The sequence below is a fragment of the Trichoplax adhaerens genome, genomic scaffold (genome assembly GCF_000150275.1).
Source record: "Trichoplax adhaerens TRIADscaffold_18 genomic scaffold, whole genome shotgun sequence".
Classification (NCBI taxonomy): Eukaryota; Metazoa; Placozoa; class Uniplacotomia; order Trichoplacea; family Trichoplacidae; genus Trichoplax; species Trichoplax adhaerens.
This window is the reverse complement of record NW_002060960.1, coordinates 1,212,030-1,223,955: the sequence shown is the minus strand read 5'-3', so window position 1 is coordinate 1,223,955 and position 11,926 is coordinate 1,212,030. Positions and strand designations below refer to the sequence as shown.

Genomic DNA, 11,926 nt, shown 5'->3' with positions numbered 1-11,926 from the left:
CGAGCCCCTACTAACTAAGGAGTCAAAATAATACTGTGAATTAGACTGACTGCTGTATCACAAGTACTATAAGAGGCTAGAAGTTTGTTTAGCTTTTAATTTAAGAGTCTTTATTCTTAGTGTATAACATAACATTAATACTGCTAAATTCTACTTCAAATTTTAGCCATCGTTGCTATTATTGTTGTCGAGAGTTTAACTGACTTACTCAATATAGATGATGACGGCTTCATCGTTTAATACCAATAGTTACGATAAATCTTATTCGACTACCGCATCCGCTGAAGCACTGTTTTCTTGCTAAATTGATGCTAATCCAGACTGCTACTAAATCACTACTATTCTGTCAGACTACCACATTGAATTCAATTCAAGGTGCAAAATTATTACAGAATCTAATGAATCTTTTCTTATCCAGTATAGTTTACTAATTGCAGAACGGATCATGGATATCTGCTTTTTATCGTATCGTAAGGTACTGTAGCCTTTAGTCTACTTGTGCTCGTTTGAGAATTAGTGAACAAAATTAGAGATTAATCTTCTAGGGTTTCTTAAAGGAATTACCAGTTAGTTCAGACTAAAATTTTTTCATCAAGTACCAGATTACAGATTAATTAGTTGTTATCACGTATTAATGAGAGTAACAAAACTAGAAATTGATAAACTTTACTTCCTTTTTGTTATAATTGTGTTTAGTGTGTCTGACTCAGAAAACATGCTAGCTACTCCGATTGTTTGCTCGATTCGTGACGATAATAAGATTTCAGAAGAGATCTAAATTAACTTATCTTATTAATAACTTATAACTTTAATGATAGATCCAGCAAGAGTAATGTGTATTATTAATACTGTACATTACTATAACCTACAACGAAAGTCATAATATTTATCCTAAGCTCAACTAAAAGACTGGTATTTGCAGTTGCGCAATAGATTACTTAATAGCAAATCAATTCTGCTAATGCAAATTATTACAAACTTGATGCCTATCTTATTGAGAAATAAGGTGCTTTTGAAAATTTTAAATACGAATTATTAAGGAAAGATTGGAAAGTTTAGAAATTTATAAACAACGAAATCCACAGCTTATATCTTCCTAAAGGTACTTTATAATCGAAGAAATGTTTCCAATATATCACTATATATTATATAGTTTAAGAATTTCTGAGTGGAAGCAATAAATAGGCTCTATAAATATGGATTCAGGAAAACTCGAAAAATTTGGAAATGTACAAACAACAGTAGAATATTTCCTGGGTTATAATAATTATTAACATACATCAGCAGATAGGTAGACGGTATATCGACACTGAAAGTTAAGAATTAGTATTATCCTAGTATATTTCAGCGTTTTATCATCAGCCGCAGCCCACTAACTTAATTTATTCTTTGCAAACAATAATAGCAGCATTTAAGATTATCCCATTCACCTTGTGGCCCAAGAGCAGTGATCTCCTTTTCATTTATACAATTGTAGCTATGGTAATCCAGTAGTAGATAGAATAAGTAGCATTGAGATTATCCATTCATAATAAGATCTAAGATCTAAGAATCGTTATCTACTTATTTATGCACTTGCAGCTATGGTAACAGGATACATTTTCGCTAGTATGTTTATTCTATCGCCACACCTAGCAAAATAAATAGTTTCCTATATCATAATATTCTTATTGAGTTGTAGTTATTGTTTCAGGTTTTTGTCCCGATTCTATCTCTTAATAATTACTAATTGCTTGATTGAAATATAAGAATAAAAAGCTTGGTCTTTTCTGTAACAGTGTGCATCTATTTGATTACTGTACTAAAGCGCTGCTGTATCGTTACACCATTAGACAGAGTTTAGATTTGGGATTCTAGAAGTCTATACAGTCAACCAGTATCCTCTATCGTATAGCTGAATCTCTTTAGCGGCCATCCAAACTTTACAAAATCATATCGAGAATAGACATTAAAATCTCTGATTAGTTTACTTGCTTTCACTGTCAGTTGCAGCACTGCATAGTAAAGGTACTATAAGTTGTTCCATCGGCACAGTCTAAAGTTAATTGTCGTATTAAAATTAAACCACGATGAATATAGATTGGTTAAAGTGGCGTAATTATTTAGTTACACTCATCTTTGCAGCTAGTTTAATTGTTTTAGTTTTAGGCAGTACATTAGAAGATAACTTACAGAAAACTAATCAATGTCCGTCAGATTGCCAATGCCAGAATGAAGTCATGAGTTGCCATTCTCTATCCGAAACTATCTTGAATATTCCTGAAACAGTTAAACGCATATAAGTTAAGCAATTTTCTAAGAGAAGCTCGTTTCTTGGAAAAAGAGCTTCGAGACTTAGTTTAGAGAAATTTTATTTGCCTATGTGATCGTTGTCCACACTAAAACCACTGTGTACTCGAAATGGATAGTTACCATATTGAATACGCCGTTTGACCGATTGCTGCAAAGAAATGCTAATAACGGAGATACTTTTGAAAGAAATAGTTATGAAAGATTATAAATGATTTTAACACAGAAAATTTGATTAGAATCTCGAGCTAACACCACCGTAAAATTAAATATAGAAGCGACCTGCTTTGGTTTTAATTGATTTCAGCAGAATTCATTTACTTGCATCCTGATAAAATAAATCACAGGAACGGATTATCATGATAAAATTTTATAAAGCGTATGTTGCTAAAGGAAACTTTAATAGGTTTAATACATTCTTGAATTTCTAGAATTATTGAAGAAAGACGATTATGTAATAGTGAAATCGTTAAGAATTTAATAAAACTAGCAGCTACTTCAGACTTGAATTTAGATGGCACTTGTAGCATGCTTAGGGAAAAGGATCCCGTTTTCCTAAACGAATTGGTAGATAAAAATTATCTCGAAAATTCTGATTTTGATGGTGAGCTAGCATTAAACTGAATTCGTAACGATGCTTTAAATAAATCTCTGAGTCCTTAGTACTTTCTATCTTAACAGTGATGACCAACATGGTCTCCTCTCTCTAAAAGTTGTCGATATAAATGGAAAGCTGTTATAAATTATTTTTTATGTATTTTCGTAAAGCTCAATATATTTATGTCATGATTTTGATGAAAGATTGACAATAATATGGTACTTGAATTAATAATTTCTTACTAAATTAAAAGTATACTCCAAATTATGTCATGAAAGTTAACCTAATTACAATAAAACTTAATGAGTAGTTATCAATTTCATTAATGAATAACAGTTGTATTAGTTTTGAGTAGGCAATAATTATGAATACATTTTAATATACGTAAATTTTCTTTAGTTCACAATGTCCAGAATGAATCTGGCATGCTTACTGCACCTACAGTACGGTGCAAACTACTGCTGTGTATACAGGATACGGTATTTCAAGATATTTTGCCAGAATCCTTCTAGTTAAACCAGTAGGAATTCGAAGTCTTGCCTGCTCTAGATATGGAACTCCAAATATTTTTAACTTTAAAATTTTCTAAATTTAAATTAGATGAAAGCCAAAGACTAAAAAAGGCAACTCAGAATTCGAATTCGGTGTACAGCTTTAACAGTAAGTTTATATGATTTCCTGTAAAGCAACTTAGTATTGAATTATGGATTATATACTACTAGCCAAGTTTAGTGTGATGTGCGCTATACCAGCTTTTTATGCTCATCATAATCCTTATTTAGTAACTCATAACTATAGACTGTAATGGAAAATTTTATGCTAAAATACAAATGACTATACAGTACACAGAAGGGCGCATAGTCACTTTTTAGAATAGAGGTAAAAATAAATATGTAACTTATTGTAATAATTTGCATACAATAAAGCATGTTTAGCGAGCCGTGGCTGATGATGAAATGGTGGAGTACGTAGTAGCAGTGAGGCTATTACAGTTACACATTAGGATATGGTTAGCTCATCGTATTTTGACAGTTAGAAGTAATGCTTATGTAATACTGTAGCAGTTATCATACTGAAGTATAGTTAGTCTGCTAAAAATATTATTACTAGTAATGATCTGAATAATTGTAAAATAAGGTAAGGTGCTGCATTGAGGATGATTGTTGCTATAAATGATATGAAGGGTGTTAAAGTATGGAACTTCAGCTTACTCAGTAGTTCTTTCTAAAAGTCTTTCTAGTACCTGTATTCGGCTGCTGTAGAATTATACGTAGGTTGTCTTTGTGAAAACGTCTAATATACTTCGAATTTTTAGGAGTTTTGGAATTTTTTGATAGTTGACTGTATATCACATTTCTATTTGTAAATATACTAATTTTTGATAGTCTCGAAAACATTAATGCAGTAAAGAAGCTTGTATTGGCTGTTTTCATAAATATATGTAATAATTATTGTTAAGCATCATGAATGAATACTGCATATCCACTGAATTGGCAAGAGATATTAGCTCCAGAGTTTAATTTTGTTATTTAATATACTTCTGAAAATATCATTTTTTGACCTAGCTCTACATAAAGTATTAATGAAATAAGATACTACCGATTTGCACTTTTCGAATTGCAAGTTTAACTTAATCAATGCTTTGATATCGTTGTAATATGTTGTATTCATAGTAAAACCCGTTACTTTCCATAAATGCATATTCAACAAAAGTGATTGTGGATGGAAACAATTGGAAGGTGTTGATTTTCTCAATTGGAGAAGAAGTAAGAAATTTAAATTTAAATTATAGGTTTTAATTTCAATGTGAATACTGTACGATACTACAGCATGATATCTCATTCAAAGGAGGTTTTAAACTATTTCGCTAGTCATCATCACAGATAGTAGTGTTAAAATTTTGAAACAAGTTCTCTAGGCGGAAGACTAGCAGAAGGCATAAAACTAAAATAGTCACTTACTTTATTTTTATAACACGAAAGATCAGTATTATGGTTATGAATTACAAAGATTCAGATATCAAAAGCCAGATTACGGACAATTCGCTGATATGATTGGCCCTCCAATGATAAAACCCTACCAAGTCAAATCAGTTACAGTATGTTTATTATGGTCAATAATATCGTCGGTAACAATTTTATTTCAGCTTCAGATAACCGCGTTATAAAGCGTAGCTCGATCAGAACAAATTGTAGTAAATTATCACGATAATTGTTCTCCTCGATCTAATAAAATAGATCTAGAAATTTAGTCTGTTTTTATAACGTGCAGTGTATCACAGGCTTTAGATTGAAAAGTTATTCATAAACCATTTTTACAGGTCAGACTCTCATATAGATATAACGGAATTTATAATGGAGCAATTGATGTGATAGTCATATATCCAAGATATAGTCAGAAAATATACAAAATTTTATCATTGAGCATCACTTATACAATCGATCCTGCGATTAATATTTTTAAGCGCTTCTCTCCTTTGTATCAAGATTATCAAGTAAGTACCAGATTGGCAATTTTTTCGGTTAATAGTTATAACAATGTATCTTAGATAGTATTTTAAAAGAATATTTAATTTTCTAGAGAATAAAATTAATTTTTAACGTCAGGTGTCAATGAAGTATTTTGCTTTTTATTTTGGCTACAACATCTGTTGTTTAGGTCTGCAATTCATCATGCTTGTTAATTTTCATATAAAATTTACATACAATATTTAATATTTTTCCTTCAAAGCTACTGCAAAATACTTCAAAGAACATAGAACATATGATAAAGAGTTGATGCAATCAAGTGATAACCGTTAACTTTATCCATTTAAGATGATATTAAAATGGTTCTTCTATTGTTAACATAAAATCTTAATCCTTAATACGTTAAGTATAATATTGGACTTTCTGTTAATGCTAGTAATTCATACGATATCATTTCATTTTTTTATTATCAATAGATCATAATAAGGGGAAAGTGGGATAGTATTGCAACTGTTCAGCGTGGCCCAATCAAGTTCATCATATCAGGAATTATAATTTGGGCAGAAGGTAATGAAATTCAAATATTAAAAGTTTACTAAATAATTTTTATAAAAGTATGAATATAAACAAAGTAAAGTATAACTTTCATATTTTGCTATCAAAATTATTTTAAAGTTCGATTTGAAAATGAAAATCTTTTCCAGTGTAAGAATTACCTACGTAGATTCGAGTCTTAGTATCAATGATATAAGATTATATTATATCAGAGCCCTGGAGTCAAATAAATTTTAATAATTGGATTTGTGTTATTAGTTGTAACATAAAGCAGCTATAGTATAAATAAATTTTAGAAGCCAGTCGATTTAATTTTCTATCGAAATACAGTATATAATTGATTTGGATAACATTTTATCCATTGTATTAAAATGTTCGAATAGCTTTCTGGCATATTTGCTGCCTAAAATTTTAATGGCTATGGCTGATACTATAATTTTCGGGGCAACAATTTGCCATATTTCTCTTCGCCATTGTATTAGTTGTAGGTCTTGATATTGATAGTATTTATATTTATTACTTGAATGATGCTTAGCTTCTCTGAATAAAATATCATCGCTCTTGTTTCGACATGAACTCTTACGTGAGGACCTTTTAGTTTAATGAAATGAACTTATGTTTAGAAAAAACTTGTTACACTGGTACTGGACAGTCTTATCGAGGGACTGTAAAAGAATCTAGTAATGGAACTCGATGCTTGCATTGGGCTAGTGATGGCAATCCATACCAATCATTTTCTAAATCGGAAGAAGTTACCTCAAATTATTGTCGTAATCCTAATAGTGTTCGAGATAGACCTTGGTGCTATACGTCTTATTCATCTAACAGCTCGAATTGGGAGCTTGAAGATTGCAGCATTCCACAATGCCAAGACAATACGACAGATACTGTTAAAGCACCATATCCATTAGAAAGTATGTTAGTTTATAATTGATAAAGTTAATATTATATGATATTATCGCCAAAATACCGGAAGATCATCACATTAACATTTCTATGTTTTTTAATTTAGAAATTAAATATCCTCTTTCTATGAATTACCTTGACAACAACTATAAATATGGATTTGGTCGTCCATCTATTTACATTGACGGTAATTGGCGTTTAATATGCGATGATCGCAACTACCCTCCAAAAAGAAAATTATCGAGTAAAGCTTTAGATTTAATATGCAGACAGATGGGATTAGGCATATATGGAAGTCGCTATTGTAAGCTAAAAAGCGTTATAATTAATCATTGTTAAAAATTAAAATAATCATGTATACCCTTATATATCCTTAGTAAATAATGCTAAAAATATTTTAAAATAAATAAATTCATTGCAGCTTACCCATCAGGAATTGAAAGCGGAGTTTGCAATTCTGTCAATGATTTCTTTTGTCCATCTGACGCAAAATCATTTTCGGAATGTACGGTAAATAGTAGTGTGCAAATATATCATTCCACTCAATACTCGTTACAATGTTATCCATCAGCACCGCATTCAATATTATGTAAGTAAAGAAGATGTTGCTGAAGGCATTTACTGTTTTGTCTGTGTTATAAAGCTTGAGATTATTCTTCTATTTCATTTAATAATAGAACGTATTTACTAACTTAATTTAATGCTCACTGTTTATAAATTCTTAGCTACAATATCATACGCACTATCTATAAGTAATGGAACATTCGGAATAGTCCAAATCCGTTATGGTAGCCAAACTGGAGGTATTTGCAGGGATGGATGGAATACTTATTCTGCTGATGTTGTTTGCCGTGAGCTTGATTTTGCTGCAGCATCTTCTGATAAAGGTTAAATAATTAAAAGGAATAGTTTACATTATCTTCTTATTTATACTTATAAAGTTAGCCTTAATATATATCAAGTGATTTTTGCAGATAGCTGTAATAATCCTAAATTAACGTTTGCCAACAAATTGATATATTGCAGTTATAATGACGGGAGCAACATATCCTGCAGCGTTGATTACATCGGTCAATTGCGAAGGTTATGAAAAGTCGCTTAGTCAATGTCATGTTACTACTGCAAGCACTAAATTGTGTACTAAGACTCCAACAGCTACAATTTCGTGCATTCCTCATCAAACAGTATATGGTATTTATCATAACGATAGCTTACTTAATTAACTTGGACACAGTACTGCGTTAGGACGAACAGTCATTTGATTTTCTATTTTAAGAATACTAATATATGCTAGAGTAAAACAGTAAAAGTTAAAATTGATGCTAGTTGCACAAATTTTTAATTAGGTATATGTTTATTTTATCATTATTTCTTAGATTTTCAGAATCAGCCCGCAAATTGTTCGTTTATTAAGGGATTTTGTGGATGGAAGTCGATGGGAAGTCTACCCTGGATATGGCATAATGGCAACCATAAAGGCCATTACAATCCTACAGTAACATGTAAATATGTATACTTTTCGTAGCATTCGTAGTTTCAATCAATATAGTATATTGAGTAACATTTTAATATTTCCACCGTGCTAAATGTAATTTGGAACTATTATTCATGAAAATGTACCAGGGGCAGGAAGTTACTACATTTACGTAAAGAGATTTCCATACACAAGTAATTCAACAACAGATACCGCATTACTGGTTAGCCCTAGCTTCACTCCTGAGCAGGGACCAATTACGGTTAGATAGCAAATAGCGACATTTTATGCTTAACCTATAAATTTAAATATAACAAGTTGAATGAAAATCTATATCGATACTCCTTGATGTACCTTCGTTAGATGTATTTTTATGATTATGAGCTTGGGACTAGCGGCGAAAATGTTACTTGGCAAATTAGATATCGTACAAATTCCGGTCAAATGGGGGACGTTGAAGTCTGGAAAAGTAATCTATTTATGACCAATAACAGGCAGTTCCTGGGGCTTAAGAGGTTATATAGAAAGAAAATTCAATCCTCAAGAAGACTTCAGAGTAAGTGATTGTTACACACCACTAGTGACAAAGTAGTCTACAGACGCCAATCCTTGCGGAGAACGCCACTTACTAACTTAAAGAGGCGAGATTAGCTATATCACCAAATATTTCCGTTCCAACGACCAAATACTATGGTATAATTATAGCGTCACAGATGATGTAGACGAAATAGTCAGAGATTTACTATCATTTATTACTGAAGGAATCTTGGCACACAAGATTATAGTCTTTACAATTAAATATCAATTGATAAACTAGTTGACTATCTAACCGACTAACGAACTAAAAAGGAATCACACAAACAATATTTAATATTACTCAATAATTAGGACGAGCTTACGCATCGTAACAATGATATACTTGGATATTAACTTTGTCAATGTTGTAAATGAGTACAGCGCGTTACATTGACTATAGTAATAACATAGAAACTACTTTCATCAGCAGCTAGACGCTAATGACAATCTTCATTAGGTTCAAATTCTATATCTTAATATAACGTAAACAATAACTTGCTTTTATGCCTTCTACCTATACTCACGAGTAGCTATTATCAATGTTTTCTGTCGCATGCTTCAAGATCTAAATTTGTGTAACTTTTTCCTATAATTTTAAATACGTTAGTTCACGCACCTACCTTAAGATTAATTACGATAAGAATAAGATTGGACCTTCGAGCTATCTTATAAATTAAGTCTCTAACTAATTCACTTGCACTTACTCGAATATGAATTAGTTTTACAATTCTACATTGTTAATAATCTAACTTATATAATTATTACTAACGCAATGCAACGAGAATCATGATACAGCTCATTAAAGGACAATAGTAGGATTAGGATATATTTATTGTTTATTTTACATAAGTCAGGGTACGCCTATTACTTATGTAACAATTACAGCAACTCGCTCACAATACTTCAAGAACGCCTTATAGCCTAACTTAGGAGAATTTAACACTAGATGATTCATTCCAACTATTTCAGATTGAAATTGAGTTTACGTTTCATCCAACCGGCACCAATGAGCCGTCATCACGTGGGATCATGCTAAATAGATTTTGGATCAACAATGCCAAATGTAATGATTTCCTATCTACTATTTTAAAGCCTTAAGAATTGCTATTTCCGTATACTCTTGTAATAATTCTTTATTAATGCTTCAATTCCTTTTTTTAATAACGATTATAGCTACTGCATTTGGTAGGGCTTCCAGCTTATTTCAAGCTACCAATATGTATACTACGATTACAATTCTTGTTTGTGTAGTTGCAGCATCCTTACAATCAGTTTTATTATTTGGGCCATAAATGAATTCTTATTTTGCAGCAGCAAATGCATAGTAGAACTGCAATTTAGCACATTAGTAATTATAGGTAGATACAAATATTGTATCTGAGATATGTAATTGAAGAATAAATTTATTTTAATTTTGTAGTGTATTTAGATTTAAGTATAACCTTAATATATTCTTAAATATAAACATTTTGTATTGTGCCGAATATAGATAGCTTTACAGTCTATTTCAACTATACTCAAATAGAGCTTGTTATGTTTAGTTATTTATAGCACCATGCAGCCTTCGCTGTTTCCTACAATCATTTGCTATTTCTTTGTCTGTTTATGGTAAATGTCATATGTAGTTCTGCAATCCTGTTATCTACATGTGTTTTAGTTTTTAATCTATGAATATTGATGATTTCTGCCTTAGTATTGTTAGTTACATTTGCTGATATTAGTATCAACAGACCTTACTTCACGACAGCTTACACGCTGATCTACCTTTAACTACCACACTGTAGCCTATTTACTCTCTACAATAAATATTCCTTCTTCTAGTACACCCTTCGCGTAATTATTGTGACATGTCTACAGTTTCTACGTTCGCAGACTCTTCGAAGTCTCCACCACAAATCCAATAGTCAAGTTATTGAGTAATAAAGAAGCATGTTCTGTTGTAGTGATACGTCCAATATTAGATTGTATTGATACCTATGTTTGAGACAGCTATTAGACGTTTAAGAATAGATATTAATGTGATGCTAGTATTAGATGATTGCTAGTTAATGTTAGCCAGTCTATTAAATGTAGTGCAAGATCTATGTGACTTGATGTACCGTAATTGTAAAGATGTCCAACATCATGAGATGTTGAGCATTAATAGAAAAGTAGGGAATGATATTTTAAACCCATTGATTTATGCGATAAGAAATACGCGTATATTAATTATTTATTTGAAGAGGACTGTTTGGTCTGATGATTAGAGTTTGACTGTAGACAACTGTTGCTGCAAATAGATCGAAATAAATGCACTTTAGAAGTGTAGAGATAAGCTTCTATATTATTTTATTTATTTCATGCTCGGGACACTTTATTATACGGGTATTATTCCGAAAATTTTCTTACTGAAGTAATTGATGAATTTCTCAGAGATTAATCTCCATCGATTCATGAAGAAGTAGTTTATTGCGTGGAAGTTTTTAGTCTTGCAAATATACGATCTACGATTAGGTCCTATTACCATACGAGTGTCAATAAATTCACAATTGAACTATGATCTAACGAAGACAGAAGAAGGAATTTTCCAAGAATAACCACCATCAGCGTATCAAATCAAATCATTTCCTAGAACATTCAGTCTATAATTTCAAGTTGAGTATAACATAAGAAATCTAAGTCTCTGTTTAATGAATCAGTCCCTAAGAAACAACAAATAATTATTTAAATCGTTGAAAATTAGTTAGATATCAATAATAATTAGGCTTTGGCTTTGCTTTTTAGTAATGCATGTTCTATCAAATATGGATAGAAAACGCAAAATATCTCACTATAAATTCTTGTACTGCTGCTTATTTGTTTTGTGAAATCACTCATCCAGATGATCCGTTATTCTGGCAAAGCTGTTCCTTTGAATAAAGTTCATGCTGTTAGAATCAACTAGAATCCATTGAATTCCTGGATAGGAAGAGTCATTAGTATTATTAATAATTAGGATTTACAAATTTAAATGCTATCTAAATCTCAGGTGTGTTGTTTTTATGTCATCTATCAAGTATACTAATAGGTATGAAATAGAAC

The 11,926-nt window shown here is 31.2% G+C and overlaps 1 protein-coding gene across 1 annotated transcript; it reads left to right on the top strand.

Annotated features, from left to right (window-relative positions):
- Nucleotides 1-6,541: 6,541 nt before the first annotated feature.
- On the top strand, nucleotides 6,542-6,724 carry TRIADDRAFT_9319 (uncharacterized protein; the record flags this gene model as incomplete). The annotated part of the gene is made up of 1 exon (XM_002116874.1): nucleotides 6,542-6,724. A coding segment is annotated over one exon (183 nt), but the record flags the coding sequence as incomplete, so codon positions are not given.
- Between the last annotated feature and the right edge of the window lie 5,202 nt (nucleotides 6,725-11,926).